Source organism: Silurus meridionalis, chromosome 20, assembly GCF_014805685.1.
Source record: "Silurus meridionalis isolate SWU-2019-XX chromosome 20, ASM1480568v1, whole genome shotgun sequence".
NCBI lineage: Eukaryota > Metazoa > Chordata > Actinopteri > Siluriformes > Siluridae > Silurus > Silurus meridionalis.
In genome coordinates this window covers 10,309,042-10,336,085 of record NC_060903.1, presented here as the reverse complement: position 1 = coordinate 10,336,085, position 27,044 = coordinate 10,309,042, and the positions used below count along the sequence as shown (strand labels likewise).

Genomic DNA, 27,044 nt, shown 5'->3' with positions numbered 1-27,044 from the left:
GACTACCTGTGTTTCGGAATATACCCATTTTCCGGTACATGCTGCTTCCTAGCTTTTGTTTGTTTCCCAAAGGCTAATAAATGTCTTATTCGTATTCTGGTTTCCGACTCTTAATCAAAGCGTGACACTAATGCTACTCTTAGCATAATTCATTAATAAAATGATATTAATAAATCAAACACTGATTGATATCTAATCATTTATCATGAGCCCAAAACCTTCTTTTCAACGACTTAAAAAGAAATTGAGCAAATAAGGCCACGGATGTTGTGGCAAATTAGAGTCAGGAGGTTCTTCCATCATTTAATCCTCTCAAAATGTTTTGCTATATGTTGAACTGACGCTGAACTGTATGTTAATGCTAAGTAGATACCACCAAGTGGCAATGGTGGTTCCAGCTTGAATGACACCCTGGGTGAACCATGCCATAAACCAAAGTCTCCCCCATTGATTAGTTTCAGCTTTGAAAAGCTCTACTCTGCTACTGTCACTGGATGAGTAAGAACATGTTCTCAGAGCAGAAATTTGGATGCATTTCTGAGAGCTCCCCTTAATGTATAAATGCATTTATTGCACAATTAAATGTGCACAATTTATAAAACTCTCAGAACCAAGAATCAAACAACTCCTTAGTTCATTGTAGCCATAAGATACATACAACATTTATATCCTTATAATATGTCTTTTAAATTAGCCTTTTAAGCTGCACTGGAGATTCTCCCTTACTGAACATAGCCCAGGACATATTCAATACAATCACAGAAAACTTTTATGACATAACCTCAATTAAAGGTTACCAAATCAATAAGTGCTGTTTAACTATAATCCAACTAGACTAGTTGGGTGTAATTGTTTTGTTGCTACACATTATAATAAACTACTTACTATAAATTATGCATATTATGCAAGCTAAATAAATATTGTTGCTCTATGCAAAAAAGCATCACAGCCAACACAGTATAAACTAAGTGATATACAGTTATTGACCTATTTCATTTATGCATTTGTCTTTACTATCCTCATTAGAGATGAGTGATAGAGCTGCATACACACCTTTATCTTTTGCACCTTTCTCCTACTTCTTTCCTAAGGGTTTGGAGATTTTTTTTTTATCCATAATTTTAATTTGATTTCAGCTCTCCTTACTGACGTTATGTCACTCAACCCCCGCCTCTCCTTTTCCTTTCTTTTCTTTCCTTCTTTTTGGGCTCAAAAAAGAAAAATGCATCCTTATAAAAGTGAATAATCAAAAGAACGAACATTTTCATATTACACACTACCAAGATACAAATTTTGCAGTAAAATTAGTATTTTCTTTGTCTCTCTGTCTCTCTCTCATTTTTTTGTTGAACAGGGGTTAACTAGACTAAAAGATATTCTGAAAAGAAAAAAGTAAAAGATAAGTGACTGTAAAGAGAGTAAAAGAAAGTATTTCAACACAGTAGACTTCAAGTGATAAAACTGAAATGTAAACTATTATTTCAGAAATGACTTTGATGTTCATACTCATAACTTTCACCTAAAAACATAAGTTCCTGTTTGCACAATGGAAATGACTAATAATAGTTGGTTATTAACAAGGAATTGAATTCGTAAATGTGTCAACTACAAGGCCTACATTATTTAATTTGGCATGCATACATTTGGAAAAATAATTACCGAAATGGCTTGTAGTACATTAATGCTCAAATTTGCACACTATCCAGAATTCACAGTAAATCTGTAACATAGCCATTCGTAGTATATAAAATGTGCAGTCTGGTTACTTCTGTCCCCAGGCATGACTGCTGTTTGAATGCAGGTCAAAGTCAGTAGATTTGACAATAAACTTTGAAGTAGGGGTGCTGGTTAGGGGAAAAAGATAACAGGTGTGACTGCTCAGTGAGACATGTGACAAGGTCATGTGAGGTGATGGATAGTGTAGTCAAGCTTCAGTTTTGGTTCAACCATGAAACTTACATTATTAATAATGATAGTGAAGTGTTTTGTTTAAATAAATGTACACATTTTTATGAATCATTTCACAAAAACCTTTCAAACTAAAATTGCATACATTATAAATATTATTAAATCTTTATTAACAACAACAAAAAAACACTCAAGTCTCTGTTTAACTTAATTTTTTACTTCCAAAAAATACTTATTTTCCAAATATAATTCATACTTAAATCAGCAATTTTTAAGAATTTTTAAGAATAAGGGAGATCTGCAGTAACTACAGAGGAATGTACTTTAAGGGGATGAGAGGTGCCTGGAGAGTTATAGGCATGCGCTGGAAAGAAGGTGAAGGAAAGTCAGTAGGAGTAAGACAGAGTACATGTGTGTGAATGAGAGGGAGGGCAGTGGATTGGTGCGGTTGCAGGGAGAAGAGGTGGAGAAGGTGGAGCAGATTAGGTACCTGGGGTCAACAGTGCAAAGTAATGGAGAGTGTGTTAGAGAAGTGAAGAAATGTGCAGGCAGGGTGGAGTGGGTGGAGAAGAGTGATAGCAGGAGTGATTTGTGATAGAAGAGTATCTGCAAGAATGAAAGGGAAAGTTTATAGGACTGTGGTGAGACCTGTGATGTTGTACGGTTTAGAGACAGTGGCATTGAGTAAAAGACAGGAGGTGGAGCTGGAGGTAGCAGAGCTGAAGATGCTGAGATTTGTGAGAGTGACGAGGATGGACAGGATTAAAAATTAGTTTATTAGAGGGACAGCGCATGTGGGGCGTTTTGGAGACAAGGTGAGGGAGGCGTGATTGAGTTTGGACATGGGCAGAGGAGGGACATGGTATATATTGGTAGGAGAAAGTTGAGGATGGGGCCACCAAGAAGGAGGAAAAGAGGAAGGCCAAGGAGAAGGTTTATGAATGTGGTGAGGGAGGACATGCAGGTAGTTGATTTGAAACAGGCAGATTTAGAGGAGAGGGTGGTATGGAGACGATGATCCACTGTGGCGACCACTAAAGAACACCTAAATCGGCCATTTTTGTATCAGCTGGAAACATCATGATTCTGGCATAGAATATTGGATATTACATTTTATGCAGCTGTTAAACAAAACATTAAGTGTTAAGTCAAGTGTCAAGTAGCACTATTGTGATTTTAACCATATACTGTTGCTACAGTATGGAATGAATTGAAACAATGTTCCTTCTTGAGCAAGGTGCTACATAAAACACTGTGAGTAGCAGCTTAAAGAAGCAGCACAACTGAGTGTATTTTTAGGTTAGATTTTCTAGATTACTGTCATCACATCACATGTTGCCAAAGCAGTTCACAACAATTGTTAAGCTTTTTTATAAACTATTTATACTTTTATGTTTTCTTTGCCATAAAAATTAAAATCCCTAGGAAAATGATAATGCACACAAAAACTGCAACAAAAAAAAACAACAACAGAAAACCCACAGAACACAGAAAACTCAGTGTTTCTATTTCATGTGGTTAATATTAATGGTTCAGCTTTTTTGGGTGGCACAGCTGTGGCGTTAGTGAAAGGAGATTTTTGGAAATGTGTAAATTTGGCATTCATTCTTAATGAATGAGAACGTGTCTGTAAACTATTGACACCACTGAAGCCCTAGGTGTAAAATGCATAGTCCGCATATCATAGCAGTTTGATTTTGATATAATAACGCAATAATACAGTGGTCCCCCGGATCGAGTTCTGAAAATCCGCAACTTTTGGATGCACCCCCACAGCCCCTATGGTACCTTAGATTTTGATGTGCTTTTTTAAAATGAAATTTGTTATTGAAAACATAGTCCAAAATGTTATTACTAATGTTTCTGAACATTCGGTCCCCCTGTGGATTTCCATGAATTGAAAGATAGGTTGACTGTTTTAGCTTATTTAATTTGTTAGGTAGGTAAAAGTTGGCTTAATAATCAAGTTGAAACTATATTTATCAAAGCACAAATCATTTGTTAATCACAATACAAAGAATCAGTATAGCATGTTGTTTTGTAAGTGGAAAAATATTTTGAAAAGTAAATATTTTTAAGATGATAAATTGCTGGTTTGCTTTGCACATAATGTGGCACAGATGAATCAGTGATTCCTGGACATTAATGCAAACTTTTTTCTCTGTGTACTGATGATTGTGGTGAGTATAATTTATCCTGTGGGACATGCTTGAAAAGTCTGTAAAGAAGCTCTATATGCTGTTCTTAAATAGGGTTGAAAGTTTTTTGCTCAGTCTGCAAAAAACAAATATGGACTTGAGACACTCTATACATACCAGCCTAAGCTCATTAACTGGATTCTTAGTAGAAATACCTTCTTATAAGTATGGCCTTTTTAAAAAAAAACGTTCATAGCACATTTTCATAGGACTTTCTCCACTAAATCACCAATAATCACTGTAAACTGTCAATGTCATATTATACTTTTATACTTACAATATACTCAACTATACTTAAAATGTTATACTTACAATAGCTACAAAGTTAAGAAATGAGTAGAATAAATTTTGTTCTGGACTGAGCTTCACAAGGTGCTTTGCAGCACAATGACCATTTGACCAGTTTCACGTCAAACACCTTGTTGCCTAGAGCCATTACTGAGAGATAGAAACTGGTCTATGATCAGTGCAGAGCATTCCACAGCCATTCAAATTCACACCTTATAAAAACAGGACATGTTATAAAGCAGATGTACAAACCCGATTCCAAAAAAGTTGGGACACTGTACAAATTGTGAATAAAAACAAAATGCAATGATGTGGAAGTTTAAAATTTAAATATTTTATTCAGAATACAACATAAATTACATATGAAATGTTTAAACTGAGAAAATGTATAATTTTAAGGGAAAAATAATAATTATATATTAATAATATATAATAATTATATATATATATATATATATATATATATATATATATATATATATATATATAAAATATAATAATAATAATTGATTTTAAATTTCATGGCATCAACACATCTCAAAAAAGTTGGGACAAGGCCATGTTTACCACTGTGTGGCATCCCCTCTTCTTTTTATAACAGTCTGCAAATGTCTGGGGATTGAGGAGACAAGTTGCTCAAGTTTAGGAATAGGAATGTTGTCCCATTCTTATCTAATACAGGCTTCTAGTTGCTCAACTGTCTTAGGTCTTCTTTGTCGCATCTTCAGTCAAATGTTTTCTATGGGTGAAAGATCTGGACTGCAGGCTGGCTATTTCAGTACCTGGATCCTTCTTCTACGCAGCCATGATGTTGTAATTGATGCAGTATGTAGTCTGGCATTGTCATGTTGAAAAAATTGCAAGGTCTTCCCTTAAAGAGACGACATCTGGATGGGAGCATATCTTGTTCTAGAACTTGGATATACCTTTTAGCCTTTCCAGATGTGAAAGCTGCCCATGCCACACACACTTATGCAACCCCATACCATCAGAGATGCAATCTTCTGAACTAAACGCTGATAACTTGGGTTGTCTTTGTGCTCTTTAGTCCAGATGACATGGCATCCCAGTTTTCCAAAAAGAACTTCAAATTTTGATTCATCTGACCACAGAACAGTTTTCCAGTTTGCCACAGTCCATTTTAAATGAGCTTTTGCCCAGAGAAAAAGCCTGCGCTTCTGGATCATGTTTAGATATGGCTTCTTTTTGACCTATAGAGTTTTAGCCGGCAACGGCGAATGGCACGGTGGATTGTGTTCACCGACAATGTTTTTTTTGGAAGTATTCCTGAGCTCATGTTGTGATTTCCATTACAGTAGCATTCCTGTATGTGATGCAGTGCCGTCTAAGGGCCCGAAGATCACGGGCATCTAGTATAGTTTTCCGGCCTTGACCCTTACGCACAGAGATTGTTCCAGATTCTCTGAATCTTTGGATGATATTATACACTGTAGATGATGATAACTTCAAACTCTTTGCAATTTGTCTCTGGGAAACTGCTTTTTGATATTACTCCACTATTTTTCACTGCAGCTTTGGGGGAATTGGTGATCCTCTGCCCATCTTGACTTCTGAGAGACACTGCGACTCTGAGAGGCTCTTTTTATGCCCAATTATATTGCCAATTGACCTAATAAGTTGCAAATTGGTTCTCCAGCTGTTCCTTATATGTACATTTAACTTTTCCGGCCTCTTATTGCTACCTGTCCCAAGTTTTTTGGAATGTGTAGCTCTCATGAAATCCAAAATGAGCCAATATTTGGCATGACATTTCAAAATGTCTCACTTTCAACATTTGATATGTTATCTATATTCGATTATTATTCTATTGTTATAATATAAGTTTATGAGATTTGTAAATTATTGCATTCCTTTTTTATTTACAACTTGTACAGTGTCCAAACTTTTCTGAAATCGGGTTTGTAATTTAAATTAAACTTTGTTAGAGTCTACAGTAGGAGAAAGTAAAAAGAATTACAAAAGATTAAGAAAAAGAAAGAAAGAAGAGGAAACTAGAGAGAGTCTTATGGGATAAGATTAAAAAACCATGGTTGAAGTTTTATCTGTCTTATTTTGTCCCCTGCCCCATTTACACACATCCCCCAGAGAAAAGAGGCGGCAGGTGGAGTTGTAGTGTTATCAGAAGACTAGAATGTCAGTTTAGTACATTTGCATCATATGAGACTACAATTTGTAAATATCAGGGAAAGATGTCACTTTAAGGTTAAGCCAAATATAAAAAATAGGACAGTGAACAAACAAAAGAAAGAAGAAGAGCAAGAAAGAAAATAAGAGATGGAGAAAAAAATTAGACCCAGTCATAGTATTGTGTGTATAGCATGGAAATATAATTACAATTCCACTAAGCATGTGAAGTAAAGAGACAAAGCCTGGTATGGGAGAGACACTGAGGAAGTGATTATTACTATGTTGTATACACGTTCATTCAAATCCCCACCTGATAAAACTGCCTGATGGTGCTATTCTTACTGTAAGACAAACAATCAACATGACAGCATAGGTTTTGAACAAATTACATACAGTATAGTTTATGTTTTGCAATATTTTAAAGGTGTTTAAGACTGTTGGTGTTTTATTTGTCTATAATTGATTAGCAATTTTCATTTACAGAATAAGCTCTAGATTTACAATAATAAATGCTTTAAAGTATTCTATGAATAATTTTATTATAATTTTTCAAGCTATATTGTTGCGGCTGTGTGTATGCGTGTGTGTGTGTGTGTGTGTGTGTGTGTGTGTGTGTGTGTGTGTGTGCAAAGGATAAGGTTAAATGCACTCAGAGAAGTTTTAAGAAAATTAAGATATAGAGAATGTGAGAGATTTTTGGAGATTCAAGTACATAATGTCATTTTTCACGAGACAGTCTTGGCTCCTCATCTTACCAATGATGTCATTGTTTTCTGTCATTGCTGGGAAGACTGCGGTAAGGACGGTCGTTCCGTTTGCTTGATAAGATGACATCATCTGTTAATCAGCAGAATATGTTCTAGCTATATGGTCATATTTAGCTTGTGGCTGATATGTCTTCTGTACATATTTTCACACAACAAAAGAACAATGTAAGAAAAAATGCTAGATCAAACATAAAACAGTAGTGGCATTAGCTGTGTAACTATAATTAAAAGTACAAGACTGGATCATTTGAGTACTTGGGCTTGAAATCTATACTGTAGGTCTCAGAAACATTTCAATACAGTTTTTTTGTATAGCAGTTTTAAGAATAGACATTGTTCCATAGCAGCTTTACAGAGATTTAGTGCCTATAGGTTGCACAAGCCAGTGCACTCTTAGTGCCGATCCCAAGCCTGGATAAATAGAGAGGTTGCGTTAGAAAGGGCATCCAGCATAAAACATGTGCCAAAACAAATATGATCAGGAATCAGAATTTCATACCGGATCGGTCAAGGCCCGGGTTACCAACCACCATCACAGGTATTGTTAGCCAACAGGGTACTGGTGGAAATTGGGCTACTGTTGGCCAAAGGAGGAGAAGGAGAGGAGGAAGACGTCTACAGAGACAGCAGGAAAAGGTTGATACATTAAATGTTGGTACTATGACTGGTAAAAGAAAAGAGGTAGCTGATATAATGGAGAGGAGAAAAGTAGATAGGTTGTGTGTTCAGGAGACCCAGTGGAAAGGGAGTAAGGCCAGGAACATTAGAGGGGGGTTTTAACTGTTCTATCAGGGTGTAGATGAAAAGAGAAATGGTGTAGGGGTGATTCTGGAGGAAGTTAGAGTGTAGTGGAGGTGAAGAGAGTTTCTGATAGGGTGATAAACGTGAAGCTGGAAGTTGAAGGGGTGATGATAAATGTCATCAGTGCTTATGCTCCACAAGTGGGTTGTGAGATAGTGGAGAAAAAAAAACTCTTGAGTGAGTGAGATGGAGTGGTAGAAGGTGTTTATAGGAATGAATGATTGGTGATTGGGGCAGACCTTAATGGGCATGTAGGTGAAGGGAACAGAGGTGATGAGGAGGTGATGGGTAGGTATGACCTTAAGGAGAGGAATGTGAAAGGGCAGATCTTCGTAGATTTTGATAAAAGGATGAAAAGGCAGTGGTGAACACTTATTTAAAGTAGAATAAGGAGCATAGGGTGATAGTATAAGAGTGGATGAAGGTGCACACAGGTGGATTATGTTCTATGCAAGAGATGCAACCTGAAAGAGACTGGAGACTGTAAGGTGTTGGCAGGGGACAGTATAGCTAGACAGCATCGGATGGTGGTCTGTAGGATGGTTTTGGAGGTTTGGAGGAAGCCAGGCTGAGAGAAGAGGTGACTATCTGTGAGCAGCTGTATGGTTTTATGCTGAGTAAGAGCACCACAGACACATTATTTGCTTCAAGAATTTTGATGGAGAAGTATAGAGAAGGTCAGAAGGAGTTGCATTGTGTGTTTATGGATTTAAAGAAATCGTACGACAGGGTGCCGAGAGAGGAGTTGTGGTATTGTATGAGGAAGTCAGGCGTGTCAGAGAAGTATGTGAGGGTGGTGCAGGACATGTATGAGGACAGCGTGAAAGCAGTGAAGTGTGCAGTAGAAACGACAGACTGGTTCAAGGAGGTGGGATTGCATCAAGGATCGGCTCTGAGCTCTTTCCTGTTTTCAGTTGGGATGGACAGGTTGACGGACAAGGTCAGACAGGAGTCTCCATGGGCCATGATGTTTGCGGATAATATTGTTATTTGTAATGAGAGTGGGGAGCAGGTTGAGAAGAGCATGAAGAGGGTGGAGATATGCACTGGAGAGCAGGGAAATGAAAGTCAGTAGGAGTAAGACAATGTACATATGTGTGAATGAGAAGAAGGGCAGTGAAGTGGTGTGGTTGCAGGCAGAAGAGGTGGAGAAGGTTCAGGAGTTCAGGTACCTGGGATCAACAGTGCAAAGTAATGGAGAGTATGTTAAAGAAGTGAAGAAAGGTGTGCAGGCAGGGTGCAGTGAGTGGAAAGAGAGGCAGGAGTGATTTGTAATAGAAGGGTATCTGTGAGAGTGAAAGGGAAAGTTTATAGGACTGTGGTGAGACCTGCGATGTTGTATGGTTTAGAGACAGTGGCATTGAGTAAAAGACAGGAGTTGGAGCTGGAGATAGCAGAGCTGAAGATGTTGAGGTTTTCTTCGGGAGTGACGAGGATGGACAGCATTAAAATGAGTTTATTAGCGGGACAGCACATGTAGGATGTTTTGGAAACAAGGTGAGGGAGGCTCAATTGAGATGGTTTTGACATGTGCAGAGGAGGGACATGGGGTTTTTCAGTAGGAGACTGCTGAGGATGGAGCCACCAGGAAGGAGGAAAAGAGGAAGGCTAAAGAGGAGGTTTATGGTTGTGGTGAGGGAAGACATGCAGGTGGTTGGGGTGAAAGAGGCAGATTGGGGTATAGAGAAGGATGATGGGAGAAACCGAAAAAAGAAGAAGAAGAGTGCCTATAATTGTATCTCTTATAATGTGTAAGCCAGTAGTATGAGGAAGAAACCTTGAGAAGAACCAGACTCAAAAAGAAAACCCATCCTCATCTGGGTGGCACTGAATGTCTATTCATGGTAGTTTTATCATTGTTGAGGTATACTTTTCAGTAATGGGGGCCTAAATGCAAAACTGTTCATGCAAACTGCAGTGCTTAGCCATCCTAAGCAGACTGTTTATATTAATTATAGTCCAAATCTATCCTTATAATGGGATTGCTCAATAACTTCAAGGATGCTACTGTGCACCTTATCCTGTCATGACAGGTTTTACTGGCGGAGCTATTGCTGTTTTTATTTTTATATTTTGTGTATTGTGTACTGTCTTGCACTGTCCTGTGTTGTCTTGCACTGTCCTGTGTTGTCTTTTGCACTGTTTGCACCAGTTGCACACATGCACTTTATGTGGCGAGGATCTTAGTCCTTGGCCCTGTGTTCTTCTGTTCTGTGACTGTTGTTTTATGTTGTTTTATGTAGCACCTGGGTTCAGGAGGAACGTTGTTTCATTTCACTGTATACTGTATCAGCTATATATGGTTGAAATGACAATAAAAGCTTCTTGACTTGACTTGACTTGGATCTTGTGAATCATGTGAAACCATTCTTAGCTGCACACAGTGGTCTCCAGTTGAAGAGAACTCCATCCAGAGGTAGAGTGTCATGATGAACGAGGGCAATCCGAAGATAAGAACCACACATGCTCCTGTCGTTCTTCTCTTCGGATCGCCCTTGCAAAAGGGCTTCACATCTAGCCATTATATTTATTCACTGTACATATGCTTATTTATATATCACATGCTCTAAAAATGCTACATATTTATCTGCACTATTTGCACGATTGCTACTTTTTGCACTTCTGGTAGATGCCAAACTGCATAAAGTTCTATCTGTCTGTCTGTCTGTCTGTCTGTCTGTCTGTCTGTCGGTCTGTCTGTCTGTCTGTCTGTCTGTCTGTCTGTCTGTCTGTCCGTCCGTCCGTCCGTCCGTCCATCCATCCATTTGTGAAAGGATTTTCTGTTCACAACTCTCTTTGAGCCATTCCAATCGTGTTTGAAAGCATTTAGATCTTTGTTATGACCGAGCCATTCCAAAATGTTGACCTTCTTCTTTGGCCTGTTATTATGCTAGAATGTCAAAGTTTTCTCATCTTCAGCAGCCTTGACTTAAAAGCAATGACTTGGCTTTTAGAGCTATTAATGGTTACCTCTATCTCTATCTCGAAAATTATTATTATTTATTTTTTTGTTAAATACACTTTTTTAAGATCCAAAGATTAATATGGGATGATACAGTTGAATTTTGAAATTTCACAATTCTTTTTGTAATATTTACATGTAGATGTGTGAAGAACGTTACCTTTAGTGGTAGCAGTGGCAGGTGGTCAGGGCCAGCAAAGCCTTCTCTGCTGGCCTAAACACTATCGGAAGCACTGACCTACTATTTGTTCCATTAAATTTTATTAATTTAGTAGGTTGTATTTTATTTACAGTTTAATGTTTTTGTCATGTTATTTGACAGAAATTGATTCTGAACTGCTCCAGATGATGTAGGTGGCACAGTTGCGGTTGTAGTGTAGAGGTTTGTAGTTGTCTTAACTGGGTTTCTTGCTTTAGTAAAATGGTATTCACCCTCCACATGTGAAATTTATAATATCTGTAATGCCACGCGTTTTTATATTATAGTCACTTCCAATACCTGAATCAAGCAGGGAAACTCTTTATAATGCTTTTTCAGGCTTGTATTGCAGCTTTTTTTTGTTGCTATTTGTTTTGAGGGGGTTTCTCCTTTTAGTTTCTTCTTGTGTTGTGTTTTGAGTCACTATCTTGCTTCATGATGAAGTTTCTTATTAGATGAATTTCTCTATAATGTCAGATATATGAGAGGAAAAGGATAGTCGATTGGGACGTTTATGATAACTCCTGCTGCTTATATCAATGACTTGTTTATTTTTTTTTCTTCATAGCTCTCTCAATGTTTCTGCCATCAAAATTGTTAGTTTTTTTATATACACAGTGCATTCGGAAAGAATTCAGACACTCTTCACATTTTTTAGTTTTGTTGTTGCAGCCTGAGACTACAATTGTTCAAATTGGATTTTGTTCTCATTAATCTACACTTGGTACCGTGTAATAAAAAAAAAAAAAGTAAAAACAGAATTTGCTTTGCTTTGTCTTTGTTTTTGTTTTTAAAAAATACAAAATAAAAGAAATATCAAAGTTGTAGGGTCATGGTATCTTAAATTTGTAATCCAGCAAACCAGTATTGATTCATTCATTGGTAGAGATTCAAAGCACTTTTGTACGTTGCGCTGGATAAGGGCATCTGCTAAATGCCTTAAAGGTAATGTAAATATAAATGTTTAAAAAAAAAAAAAAAACCTGGAACATCACATATATAAGTATTTAGTATACGTATATGTATCAGTATAAATAATCAAATCAAATCAAATCAAATCAAATCAAATTTTATTTGTCACATACACATACATACAGGGTACGACATGCAGTGAAATGCTTTTAACGACGGTCCGGCATGAGGGAATAAAAAAAAAAAGGGTAAAAAAAGGGGGATAAAAATATAAATATAATAACAAGATTTAAAGAAAAGTTATATGTATATAAGTATATGTATATAAGTATTCAGATCTTTAACTTAGCATAAGTTGAAGCACCTTCAGCTACATTTACAGCCTTCAGTCTTTTTGTGTATGACACAAGTCAGTCAGAGTGACCATTGGAATATTAGTCACCTCTCTTACTAAGGCCCCTTTAAACTGATTGCTCCGGAAGATTGCTTGGAAAAGTTCTGTTTGTGCCACACTTCCTAAGTTGAGACTGCAGTCCAAATGCAGCAGCATTTTTTTGGAGCCTTCCCCAGATTGCCTTGCAATAATCCTGTCTCTGACTCTGCAGGCAGTTCATCTGACCCCATGGCATGGTTTAACTCTGATCAGGAGAACCTGAGCTAATTTTCAAGTGTTTTTGCAAAGGGTCTGAATACTTGTGACGTGCACATGTGATATTTCAGGTTTTTATTAAAAAATTTTTTTTAAATGTACAAAAATGTCTAGAATTATGTTTTTCACTTTGTTATTAAGGGGCACTGAGTGTAGCTTAATAAGAAAAAAAAGTATTTGAATGATTGTAGTATCAGGCTGATACTAGATCAGACATGTTTGGCTTTTCAAACCATTTCTGAATTTTGGCAGGGCATATTATGCTACCATATGGGTCCGCTACTATTAGAAATTACTGTTTCCATTTAGAGATGTACTCAATCTCTAAACATGTTTAGGTAGTTAGTACATGTAAAAGTTTTATCCCAGTAGCAGGCCATCAGAGTCAGCAAGGCCTTCACTGCTGGCCTAATCAGAATCACTGACTTACATCTTAATATATTTTTGACTATGTATAAAATCATTCCCAATAGTTTATTTTATTCCTCTCATAGCATTTCTAAGTGTAATTTTTGGTTAGAGTCTCTATTCAATCATATTTCAGCTGTCACATTACATGTTACCACAGTCACAGGTATCTGTCTGACTTGAGCCTTCACTGTGCACTCTGCAGGCATCTGACAGCTCACAATACATGCTGCTTAATGTTTTAAGCAAGCAGATTTCAACATACTGAATCCAAGGCCATCTAAAAGGGATCCAAACCTGTCTGAATTTTTTACGTCCTTTGATTGGATGGTCAGAGAATGCACTAACCCTACTATTCGTTCAGATTTAACAGCTATTTTTTTTCTACAATGGCTGACAGAGAAGAAAAATATGATTTGGTCACTAATATACTTACAAGGACATTGACAAGATGGACTTTTCAAGAAAAGATGGACATTGTGAGGAAATGTCAGCCAAAACAGTTGTTTTTATATTTTCTTTTCTGCAAAAACACACAAGTTATCTTAATTTTGATACAATAGGAAAACGCACTGCACAAAACAAAATGCATAGAAAACACTGGGTCATTTTATGAGGTTAATATTGATGCTTCTGCTAGAGATAATGAATGTGGGCAGTACAGCTGTGGTTTCAGTGAAAGGAGACTTGTTGAATTGTTTTAATTGCGTTTCTTGTTTTAGTAATGGCATTCATTCTCACTGCATGAGATACTTGTCTGTGATGCTCTGTTATACTGCATTTCTGTATAATAGTGATAGTTTCTATAGCTGTGGCATCATAATGAAACATTAAGAGGTGGATTGATACATTTAGGACATTACTGAAATCCTATTTAAAAATACATGGCCTGCTACTGTAATATCCAAATGAATTTCAGGAATTTAAGGTTTCTTAGCAGACCACTGCTCAGAGCATCACACTAGCTCTTCCAGTTTGCCTTCTTTCCAGTGCAATTTGTGTGGTAAAATGTATGCTTCAGATGTATGCTTCAAAAGATCTTCTGTCAGATCAAACAAGTTAGCTATCACTCCACATGCAGGCATATATAAAAATGATTGCTGATCAGCCAGTCTTTTCTTGGTTTTGCGAGTGTATAGCTAATATGTTTCTAATGTTAATTATATAGTTGTTGGAGCAATTATGAAGTTGTGGGAGCAATAATCTGAGGAAATATAGGGAGAACTACACTAACAACTTTGGATATGCAAGAAATAAACATAAACAAATAATAAAAAAAAGCTTTTACATCATCTAGCAACTCCGAATATTGTCTGGTTTCACTAACGCCACTGAATTAATCTGCTTACATAACTTATTCCTGTATTATCTCTTTTGCATTAGTGTTTTATTGAGAAAGAAAAAGTACATTTAACAAAAAGAAATACACAAAAGGACAGTTGCTTGAAGAAACATACAACAGAATTTCCTTAGAAAACTGCTTAATGTTAATGCAAACTTTGGATTACATTTTTTTCTTTTAACATTTAAAGACATATTTAAACATAAAGAAATATTTTTTCTTTTTTTGGTCAGTGCTGGCTGGGCCACGCTTCTCTCAGGAGCCGGCAGATCAGTCTGTGGTGTTGGGGGAGAGGGTTGTGCTCTCCTGTGTGGTGTTTAACTACACAGGCATCGTCCAGTGGACCAAAGATGGACTTGCACTTGGCATTGGAGAGGACCTGAGGGGTGAGTTCTCACTGAAACATACCTTTTCATACATATATATTTTGTGTATGTGTTAGGATTAAAAGAATGAAGGAAGAACAAAGGAATGCACATAACTCTCAATAAAAAAAATCTTTTTTATATATATTTATATGTATATTTATGTGTGTGTGTGTGTGTGTGTGTGTGTGTGTGTGTGTGTGTGTGTGTGTGCATTCCTTTGTTCTTGCTTTTATTCCTTCTTGATACTCTTCTTGTGGCTCCTCAAGCCTCATCTCTTTATTGATGCTACTTGCATCTTTCTTTGTCCTTTTGCTTTGTCTCTTTTTCTGCTGTCCCCATGTTAGTCCTACATCACCGCTCATCATGCAAATGGATGATTCTGACCTATAGATGTGTGAATACACACACACACACACACACACACACACACACACACACACACCTACATATAGGTTGACTATCTGCAAGGATTGGCTGAGCTAAAGGATGATGTAATCGTTGCCAATACTTTGGTTCCCCCTCCTTAGATCAGTGATGTCATAATGTGTGTGGTTGTGAGTGTGTGCGCATGCGTGCGTGCATGCGTGTGTGCATTCGAGCAGACAGGAGAGAAAGAGGAAACGGTACCGATAGAATGCCAATGTGTTGGGTTGGAGCCCCCTGGTGGGAGTAGCTAAATAATACATGCCTGAACAGACAGTTGTCTGTTTTTTTCTCTACTCTTCCCATTTCTATTTTTTTTTGTGTCCCATTTCTTCCACCCTCTTATTTAGATTGTGGAGGTAGAGATTCCTGAGAGTCTGTGGTACATTTGTGTCAGAGTGTGATCATGATTTTTGAGTTTGAATGCAATATAACAAGTAACAGTACAGATGTGTGTGTGTTTGTGTGTGTGTGTGTGTGTGTGTGTGTGTGTGTGTGTGTGTGTTTGTGCATGCATCTGTGTGGGAAATATATTGTGTGTTACAGATAAAAATCAGTGGTTGTATTTGTGTTTCAGCATGGCCACGTTATCGTGTATTAAGGATCATTGATGTCGGTCAGTATAACCTGGAGATTTCGTCTGCTGAGCTGTCAGATGATTCTCTGTATGAGTGTCAAGCCACTGAAGCGGCTCTCCGATCCAGAAGAGCCAAACTCACTGTCCTCAGTATGATCTCATTCCACAAACACAATCAAAATATATATATAAAAATAAATACGTTGCATTTTGGATGTAAAAAAGTACACCCCTCACATTTCAGCAACCATTTTATTATGTCTTTTCACTAAAACAATAACAAGTAACAATACTATAACAATTAAACTTGGATATATTTTCAAGTATTCAATGTGCAGCTTGTGTAGCAGTACAGACTTACTGTCATCTGAAAATAACTCAACATACAGCCATTATTGTCTAAATAGCAGGCAACAAATGTAGGTACACCCTAAGTGAAGAGTGTCAAATCTGTGTCCAAAGTGTCAATATTTTGTGTAAGCACCATTGCTACCTAGCACTGCCTTAATCCTCCTGGGCATGGAATTGACCAAAACTGCACAGGTTGCTGCTGGGATTCTACTCCAACTGAAATTTCTATAGTATCCTCCCACTGAGAAGATATAATAAAATGGTTGCTAAAATGTGAGGGGTGTACCGTATTTTTCGGACTATAAGCCGCTATTTTTTTCCCACGTTTTAAACCCTGTGGCTTAAACAACGAAGCGGCTTATTTATGGTCACCTCACCTGGTTCTGAGCTGCACGGCTTTGAGAGAAAAAACTTTCATCGAGTGATTTTTAAACGCACGACGATGCCAAAAGATAAACTCCCGAGAGAAATATTTGTGAAAGGAAGGAGGAACAATGGCTTACTTGGTAGGCTACTGTTTAGATACAAGCCGTTGTAACGCGTTGAGTCTGGGTGAAGGGAGAGCTCGTTAACTAAAGCTGCAACAGAAATCATATAAGCACAGACAGGTTTCCAAAACTCGTGCTTTTTTATTTTTCTTGGCAACAGCGTTACGGGTTAGTCAAAGAAACTTAATCCTCGTCTTGAACACACGCAGTAATACCGGTAAAATGCAGTGGCATGCCAAAAAGGAAGCGCCTGTGTAAAGTACATTAGTGTAGACATATAAATATAAAGTAAATATATAAATATAATAAATACATACAAAATATAAATATTTGTAAAATTCAGTGTGTGCGGCTTATATATGGGTGCGCTTTATAGTCCGGAAATTACGGTAGTTACTTGAGAAATTTCCCCACTGTGGGATGAATAAAGGTATATCTTATCTTTTCTGAGATAGTATAGTATGTATATATGTATAAGATAGATAGATAGATAGATAGATAGATAGATAGATAGATAGATAGATAGATAGATAGATAGATACTTTATTCATCCCAATGGGAAATGTACTATATATATACAGTATATATATATATATATATATATATATATATATATATATATATATATATATATATATATATATATATATATATATATATATATATATATATATACTGCACAAGTCAAAAGTTTGGACAAACTTTAACATTTTTCTTTGATGCCAGCTTTGCACACTTTTTATTCCCTCAGTCAGCTCTGGGGTCATTATACTGTTAACAAATGATGGTCCCACTAAGTGCAAACCAGATTAGATGTCATGTCGGTTTGAAATGCTGTGGTAGCAATGTTGGTTAAGAGTGCTCTCAATTTGGACTAAATAACCAACAGTGTCACCAGCAAAGCACCCCCACACCATCACACCTCCTCCTGTGGGAAACACACATTCAGGAGCCGTTCGCTCACCCTCTGTACATTTAACAAAGAACTAAAAATATCAAATTTGGCCTATTCAGACCAAAGGACAGTTATGCACTTATCTAAAGTCCATTCCTTGTGTTTTGTGTGTTTCTTATTATTCTTACAAAGTAATGGATTCTTTGTTGCAGTTTGACCATTAAGGCCTGACTCATGTGTTCTTTCATAGTTCTGATGTCTTCAGTTTTAATGTAGTGTTGAAAATAATAAAAATAAAGAAAAAACACTGAGTGAGAGAAGATGTGTCCAAAATTTTGACACAAAAAAATACATACAGTATATATTGTTTTTACTTCTAAGTTACTTTGATAAGAGAGAATAAAACAATAAAATAAATATAAATAATTTGTTTAAAAATTATGATAATACATTTTTGTTTTTTTGGGCCTTACGACAAATTAGAATTTAATGACTAAGTGTGATCTTTTACCTTGTTAGTTCCCCCGGATGATCCAGTGATAGAAGGAGCACCAGAGATTTTGCTAACAGCGGGAATCTCGTACAACCTGACATGTGTGTCCCGGGGAGCCAAGCCTCTTTCCACCATAGAGTGGTACAAAGATGGAGCTTTAGTGGAAGGAGCTCATACTAGCACTGTGAGTACACATATATACAAAAATATCGACAACAATACACACACACACACACACACACACACACACACACACACACACACACAACCACACACTCACACACATACACACACACACACACACAGAAAGATTAAAGGATTACTTTATAAGGAGAATATCATTAGTCATATAGAAAGCATTACTTTTATTTCTTCTTGATTGAAAAAAAAAAAAATGAGTTCATGATATGTATTGTGCATATATCCTTCAGTGTTTATTTTATGTTATAGATTTTCAATATTCAAAAAGTAGCTACATTTTGCTTTGATGCTAGCTTTGCACACTCATGGTATTCTCACAGTCAGGGTCACTCTGGGGTCATTATCCTGTTAACGAATGATGGTCCCACTAAGTGCAAACCAGATTAGATGTCATGTCGGTTCGAAATGCTGTGTGATGTTGGTTAAGTGTGCTCTCAATTTGGACTAAATCGCCAACAGTGTCACTTGCAAAGACAATTGGGCAACTAATATATCTAATGATCTTTCATGTAACCTTTTAGCAAAACAGGAAACAGGCAATGGTCAGGTGATTTGCAGACAAAATAAACTAGGCAAGAATAAAAAAACAGAGAACAAGAAAAGGGATATTAATTAAATTCAAAGTACAAAAGTGTGGAATTAATTAGTAATAATGACAAAGAAATTTTGCAAAGCTGTGGTGATATGGAAGTCCTTTCATTCTGTGGCTGTGATTATGTGAAGTGTAGTAAAGTACAATTCTATGCAGGTGTTTAGTACGATGATGATTTCAGAGTTGGTGTAACAGACAGATTAATTTTTCATTCCTTTACACACTTATCATACACCACAATCATACACATATGAACGTATTAATATAACTTAAGTACACTGAACAAAATTATCCTTTTTTTTATACAACACTTTTGTTTTTGCCCCGATTTTTTATGAGCTGAACAGACTTTTTCTATGTACATAAAAGCCCTATTTCTCTCAAATTTTGTTCACAAATCTGTCTAACTCTGTGTTAGTTTGCCGAGATAATTCAATTCAATTCAATTCATTTTTATTTGTATAGCGTATATGTATTTATTTGTATAATCCATCCACCTCACAGGTGTGGCATATCAAGATGCTGATTAGACAGCATGATTATTGCACAGGTGTGCCCTAGGCTGGCCACAATAAAAGGCCACTCTAAAATGTGCAGTTTTATCACACAGCACAATGCCACAGCAGTCGCAAGTTTTGAGGGAATGTCCACCAGAGCTGAATTGAATGTTCATTTCACTACCATAAACCTCCGAAGGTGTTTCAGAGAATTTGTCAGTATATCCAAATGGCCTCACAACTGCAGACCACGTGTAACCACACCAGCCCACAACCTCCACATCCAGCATCTTTCCTCCAAAATTGTCTGAGACCAGCCACCCAGACAGCTGCTGTAACAATCAGTTTGCATAACCAAAAAAATTTCTGCTCAAACTGTCAGAAACCGAGTCGGGGAAGCTCATCGTTCTCATCGGGGTCTCAACTTGACTGCAGTTTGTCGTCGTAACCGACTTGAGTGGGCAAATGCTCACATTCAACGGCGTCTGGCACTTTGGAGAGGTGTTCTCTTAATGGATGAATCACGGTTTTTTACTGTACAGTGCAGATGGCAGACATCGTGTACAGATGAATCCCGGTTTTCACTGTACAGTGCAGATGGCAGACAGCGTGTATGGTGTCATGTGGGTGAGCGGTTTGCTGATGTCAACGTTGTGGATCGAGTAGCCCATGGTGGCGGTGGGGTTATGGTATGGTCAGGCGTATGTTATGAACAACGAACACAGGTGCATTTTATTGATGGCATTTTGAATGCACAGAGACACCATGACGAGTTCCTGAGGCTTATTGTTGTGCAATTTATCCATAACCATCACCTCAAGTTGCAGCATGATAATGCACGGTCCCATGTTGCAAGGATCTGTACACATTCCTGGATGCTAAAAACATCCCAGTTCTTGCATGGCCAGCATACTCACCGGACATGTCACCCACTGAGTATGTTTGGGATGCTCTTGATCGGCGTATATGACAGCATGTTTCAGTTCCTGCCGAAATCCAGCAACTTTGCACAGCCATTGAAGAGGAGTGGACCAACATTCCACAGGCCACAATCAATCTGATCAACTCTATGCGAAGAAGATGTATTGCACTGCGTGAGGTAAATGGTGGTCACACCAGATACAGACTGGTTTTTGGACCCCCCGGACCCCCAATACAGTAAAACTGCACATTTTAGAGTAGCCTTTTATTGTGGCCAGCCTAAGGCACACCTGTGCAATAATCATGCTGTCTATTTAGCATCTTGATCTGCCACACCTGTGCGGTGGATGGATTATCTTGGCAAATGAGAAATGCTTACTGACACAGATTTAGACAGATTTGTGAACAATATTTGAGAGAAATAGGATTTTTTTTTCTACATAAAAAAAGGCTTAGATCTTTGAGTTTAGCTCATTAAAAATTGGGGCAAAAACAAAAGTGTTGCGTTTATAATTTTGTTTAGTGTATATTAAGACTCTCTCTCTCTCTCTTTCTCTCTCTCTCTCTTTCTCTCTCTCTCTCTCTCTCCCTCCCTCCCTCTCTCTCTCTCTCTCTCTCTCTCTCTCTCTCTCTCTCTTATGTTTTGCAGGAGGTTTTACCTGACAGAAAGCGAGTAACTACACGCAGTTTCCTGCCAATTCAGCCAGTAGACACAGACACTGGACACAACTTCACTTGTGTTGCCTCCAATCTTGCAGTGCCACTGGGCAAACGAGCCAGTGTTACACTCAATGTGCACCGTGAGTCTGTCCTAGAGTTTGTCCTTCTAGTCTATACAGTACTGGGATAACAACATGCCTTACTTAAAGTTGTACAGTTGTTTAATTTTTAATTTAGCTGCAACACTAAATTAATAATTAAACAACTGTACAACTTTAAGTAAGGCAAGGATTTTATCAGCTACAAATGAGTTATATATTTCTTTAAGAGTCTTATGCTGGTTAGGAATTAAACTTAATTATCTCACTCTTTCTGTATGTAGATGCTCCCACAGTATTATTATCGATTGAGCCTCGTTCAGTTCTTGAGGGAGAGAGAGTAACATTTACATGCCAAGCTACAGCCAACCCTCCTATCATGGGCTACAGGTAAGTATGTGTTTGATCAGTGTGTTTGTGGCAAAATGTGGAGAACTCCTGAAGGGAGTGTCAAATGACTGTGTGTTATAGGTGGGCTAAAGGTGGAGTAATCCTGGAGGGAGCAAGGGAGAGTGTGTTCGTGACTACAGCCGATCACTCATTCTTCACTGAGCCTGTTTCCTGCCAGGTGTTCAACGCTGTGGGCAGCACCAACGTCAGCATATTGGTGGACGTTCACTGTATGAACCTCTCTATTTAAACATCAATAAAGCTCTTCATCTGCCTAGCCATTTATCCATCCTTTTCATCTGTTCTGCCCTTTTTCTCTTCTGGTTGAAGATTCATTCAGTCATCATTCATTGTGTAAGGTCATCATCAGTTATTGCATTATATTTAAATTGGGTCTTTGTGCACAGAAATAAAGTTATCTCATACTTTCTACATTCTCTAAAATGGCTCATAGCTTGCAGATGTAACCCAGGTTCCCTGAGGGAACGAGACGCTGCGTCAACAATGCATCCGCGTTGTCCACGCTCTGAATAACGTGTGTAACCATCCAATAGAAAGCCAAGAAGCTATAAAAGCACATGGAGTGAAGTGTAAGAAGAAGGAAGCGCTGCAGGGATTCCGGCAGTGTGGCATGGAGATGCAGCCTCTTGTTCCTTTAGGCAACCAGGGTTTCATACGTCACCTGAAGACGTTCCCTTTCAAGAACTCAAGCTGCATCAACAACGCTTTAAGAGTCCAATACCGCCGGACTGACCAGTCCCTGAGTAGTGTGTGAGGGCACAGCTAGGTTAAATGACAGAGGGGCCAGGAGTGGCATTGAGGTCAAGGTTATAAAACCTGACAAAGGTCATTTGCGTTGCAGATGTCATGGAGGCTTAGAGGCTGCCACACTCCGGGTTGAGTGCGTTCTGACCCCAAAGGGAGCGGGGCGATCAGAGGACTCGTAGGAGGATGCAATTGCATCAAAAATCCAACTGCTAAGCGTCCGCTTGTTTGCAGGGAGATGTCCTTCACGGACTTGTCCTGTGGACTTAAATGTCCAGTGCTGGTTCAGCTTTTTCTGGTCTGGGTCCTGAAAAGGAGGAGGATAGAATGCCTGGAGCCTAACAGGTTGTCCCGAGGACACTTTAGGGATGTTAGCAGTTCTAGGGTACAGGAAGGCACTGGCCATGCCTGGAGTGAACTCCAGAAAAGAGGGGGCCGCAGAGAGGGACTGCAAATCCCCTACTCTCTTAAGAGAGAAAATAGCCAGATTCCAAATTGAAACAATTGAATTTGCTACAAGTGGACTCCAATCAAAGTGGTTTTAAGCACCACAGCAAAGAGTTTAAATACTTACAGTGAGGAAAATAAGTATTTGAACACCCTGCTATTTTGCAAGTTCTCCCACTTAGAAATCATGGAGGGGTCTGAAATTGTCATCATTGGTGCATGTCCACTGTGAGAGACATAATCTAAAAAAAAATCCAGAAAAAACAATGTATGATTTTTTAACTATTCATTTGTATGATACAGCTGCAAATAAGTATTTGAACACCTGAGAAAGTCAATGTTAATATTTGGTACAGTAGCCTTTGTTTGCAATTACAGGTTTCCTGTAGATTTTCACCAGGTTTGCACACACTGCAGAAGGGATTTTGGCCCACTCCTCCACACAGATCTTCTCTAGATCAGTCAGGTTTCTCGCCTGTTGCTGAGAAACACGGAGTTTGAGCTCCCTCCGAAGATTCTCTATTGGGTTTAGGTCTGGAGACTGGCTAGGCCTCGCCAGAACCTTGATATGCTTCTTACAGAGCCACTCCTTGGTTATCCTGGCTGTGAGCTTTGGGTCATTGTCATGTTGGAAGACCCAGCCTCGACACATCTTCAATGCTCTGAAGGAAGGAGGTTGTTCCCCAAAATCTCGCAATACATGGCCCCGGTCATCCTCTCCTTAATACAGTGCAGTCACCCTGTCCCATGTGCGGAAAAACACCCCCAAAGCATAATGCTACCACCCCATGCTTCACAGTAGGGATGGTGTTCTTGGGATGGTACTCATCATTCTTTTTCCTCCAAACACGTTTAGTGGAATTATGACCCAAAAGTTGTATTTTGGTCTCATCTGACCACATGACTTTCTCCCATGACTCCTCTGGATCATACAAATGGTCATTGGCAAACTTAAGACGTGCCTGGACATGTGTTGGTTTAAGCAGGGGAACCTCCCGTGCCATGCATGATTTCAAACCATGACGTCTTAGTGTATTACCAACAGTAACCTTGGAAACGGTGGTCCCAGCTCTTTTCAAGTCATTGACCAGCTCCTCCCGTGTAGTTCTGGGCTGATTTCTCACCTTCCTTAGGATCATTGAGACCCCACGAGGTGAGATCTTGCATGAAGCCCCAGTCCGAGGGAGATTGACAGTCATGTTTAGCTTCTTCCATTTTCTAATGATTGCTCCAACAGTGGACCTTTTTTCACCAAGCTGCTTGGCAATTTCCCTGTAGCCCTTTCCAGCCTTGTGGAGGTGTACAATTTTGTCTCTAGTGTCTTTGGACAGCTCTTTGGTCTTGGCCATGTTAGTAGTTGGATTCTTACTGATTGTATGGGGTGGACAGGTGTCTTTATGCAGCTAACGACCTCAAACAGGTGCTTTTAATTTAGGATAATAAATGTAGTGGAGGTGGACATTTTAAAGGCATACTAACAGGTCTTTGAGGGTCAGAATTCAAGCTGATAGACAGGTGTTCAAATACTTATTTGCAGCTGTATCATACAAATAAATAGTTTAAAAATCAAAAAAAATTTTTTAGATTATGTCTCTCACAGTGGACATACACCTACGATGACAATTTCAGACCCCTTCATGATTTCTAAGTGGGAGAACTTGCAAAATAGCAGGGTGTTTAAATAATTCAATTTAATTCAATTCATTTTTATTTGTATAGCGCTTTTAACAATGAACATTGTCTCAAATCAGCTTTACACAGATAATGTGGTGATTAAACGTAAATATGTTCTTTGTAAGTATGTTTGTCCCTGATGAGCAAGGAAAAACTCCCCGAGATGGCATAAGGAAGAAACCTTGAGAGGAACCAGACTCAAGAGGGAACCCATCCTCATCTGGGTTGCACCAAATGTCCATTTGAAGCAGATATACGATGTTGCGGGGTACAGTGATGATGATCAGAAGCGAACTGTATTCCTGAGTCAGTGTAGCAGACTGTTGACATTAACTACAGTCCAATCCATCCTCAAAGCACCCATTCTACTCCGGAATTACTTATTTTCCTCACTATATGTCAATGTAATATTTGAGTTTTTTTTTTTCCAATATATTTTGGGTATGTAGACATTTGTGACTAATATGCACAAAATAATTTAAAGCGTTTTTTACATAAAAAATGTAAAAAACCTGAAGGGTCTGAATTCTTTTAGAATGCTAATTCTATTCTATTATTGCTAAGTTTATAGCAATAACTAGGCACTAGCAGTAGGCACTGTGGGTTTGTTTGTGATATGCAAGTGATAATGCCAAAAATAATACAAACATTTGAAATCAGAAATTAATATCTGAGAAAAAACAATATCTGTTATTTTAGGTTATGTTATAAGTGTGCTACATCCTTTTTGACGAATGAAAAGATTTGGATTAAAATGTAGAATTGATTCTTTAGTCAAAGCCTCTGATTTCTGGTTACAAATGTTCAGTTTTATATATTAAGTACAAAATGAATAATTCATTAAATACAATTGTCATTTCTATAACTGCTCACTTGTTTTCCTCGTCATGTTCCTCTTATCCACTCATCATTTTTTCTTGAAGTCTCCTTGAAGTTTTGCAAATTCTATTAAAAAAACAAAAAAATGTCTCCCTCTTTCTCTAGTTGGTCCAATCCTGGTAGTGGAACCGAGGCCTGTAACAGTGGATGTGGACTCTGATGTAACACTGAACTGTAAATGGGCAGGAAATCCTCCACTTACACTCACCTGGACGAAAAAGGGCTCCAGTATGGTACATAAACATGAACATACTCTCTAAATACTGTACCTAAACCCAACATTGAAATTGAATTTATACTGTTTTTTTTTTTTTTTTTTTATACTGTTTTTTTACAAATATGAGAATCCTCAATTCCATAAACGTTAGTTGTGTAAAATGTAAATTAAAACAATGCAAAGATTTGCTCACAAACAAATATTTTATTCACAATAGAATATAGAAACATATAAAATGTTTAAACTGAGGAAATGTATTTTCCATTTTAAGTAAAAAAAAACAAGGTAATTTGAATTTGTGTGCTACCTGCCTCAAAAAAAATGGGATGGAAAAGAAACAACTGAAGGAAAAATTTGAAGGAACTAATTACTGTAGGTTAATTGACAACAGGTCAATAACATGATTGTTTATAAAAACAGTATCTTAGAGAGGCAGAGTCTATCAGAATTAAAGTAAATTTACCAATTTGCGAACATCAAATGGCGAAGATTTTGAATATCTTATTGTCTACAGTACATAATTTCATCAAAAGATTCAGAGAATCTGGAAATCTCTGTGAACAAGGGACAAGGGTAAAAACCAATATTTGGATGCTTGTGATCTTCAGGCTTTTGGCTGAAGATATTCTGTAATGGAAATCACTGCATGAGTTGAGGAACAGCTTCAGAAACCATTGCCTGTGCCTTACAAATGCAGGTTAAAGCTCTATCATACAAAGAAGAACCATATGTAAATATGATCCAGGTAAATTCTGACATCTTCTCTGGGCCAAAGCTCATTTAATATTGACTGAAGCAAAGTGGAAATATGTCCAGTGGTTAGACATTTTCAAATGTTAAATTCTTTTTAGAAACCATGCAGTGAGGGACCATCTGAATTATCAACAGCGTTCAGTTTAAATGCCTGCATCTCTGATGATGTTAGGGTTCATTAATGCTAAAGGAATGAGCAGATTGCACATCTGGAAAGCCACCCTTAGTGCTGAAAGATATATACAGGATTTAGAGCCTCATACGCTTTCATTTAGACGATACCTTTTTCAAGGAGGGTCTTGCATATTTCAGCAAGACAATCAAATATGATGAATAAAATATGGGTTATGAGATTTGCAAATCATTGCATTTTGTTTTTATGTTTTATTTGAACAAATAAGTGGACAGGTAAGATCAAAATGAACACTTTAGGGTAATGTGACTTTTGAGGTTACTAGAACTATGATTAAAACTATGATTAAAGAAAAGGACTAAAGGAAGAGGAAATGCTCAGAATGCAAATAGTGGGCTACAAGTGAAGGTTAAAGGCTAAAATCTAGCATTTGAAAGCATATATTAAAATGGCTATAATAATTTTTTTTTTTTCATTTAGTTCTATTAGTTAAGTGTAAGGGCAGTGTATAAAGTGCTAGAAATATATGATTCACTCAAAGTAGACAACAATCCACAAATCTGTCTTAACCTTATATAGAAGAACAATTATTTCATCATAATTCACTTCACACAAAATTTTACAATGGACACATTACATT

At 37.7% G+C, this 27,044-nt stretch overlaps 1 protein-coding gene across 4 annotated transcripts in view; it reads left to right on the top strand.

Moving 5' to 3' along the window:
- The window catches only part of kirrel1b (kirre like nephrin family adhesion molecule 1b), a 59,946-nt gene that overhangs the window by 16,420 nt on the left and 16,482 nt on the right, over positions 1 to 27,044 (top strand). For all 4 annotated transcript variants that reach the window (XM_046876243.1, XM_046876242.1, XM_046876240.1 and 1 more), the window contains exons 2-8: positions 14,816 to 14,968; positions 15,951 to 16,100; positions 18,204 to 18,361; positions 21,038 to 21,188; positions 21,431 to 21,536; positions 21,618 to 21,766; positions 25,407 to 25,534. In XM_046876243.1, the coding sequence (XP_046732199.1) occupies positions 14,816 to 14,968; positions 15,951 to 16,100; positions 18,204 to 18,361; positions 21,038 to 21,188; positions 21,431 to 21,536; positions 21,618 to 21,766; positions 25,407 to 25,534 (995 nt within the window). The remainder of the gene's footprint in view (positions 1 to 14,815; positions 14,969 to 15,950; positions 16,101 to 18,203; positions 18,362 to 21,037; positions 21,189 to 21,430; positions 21,537 to 21,617; positions 21,767 to 25,406; positions 25,535 to 27,044) is intronic.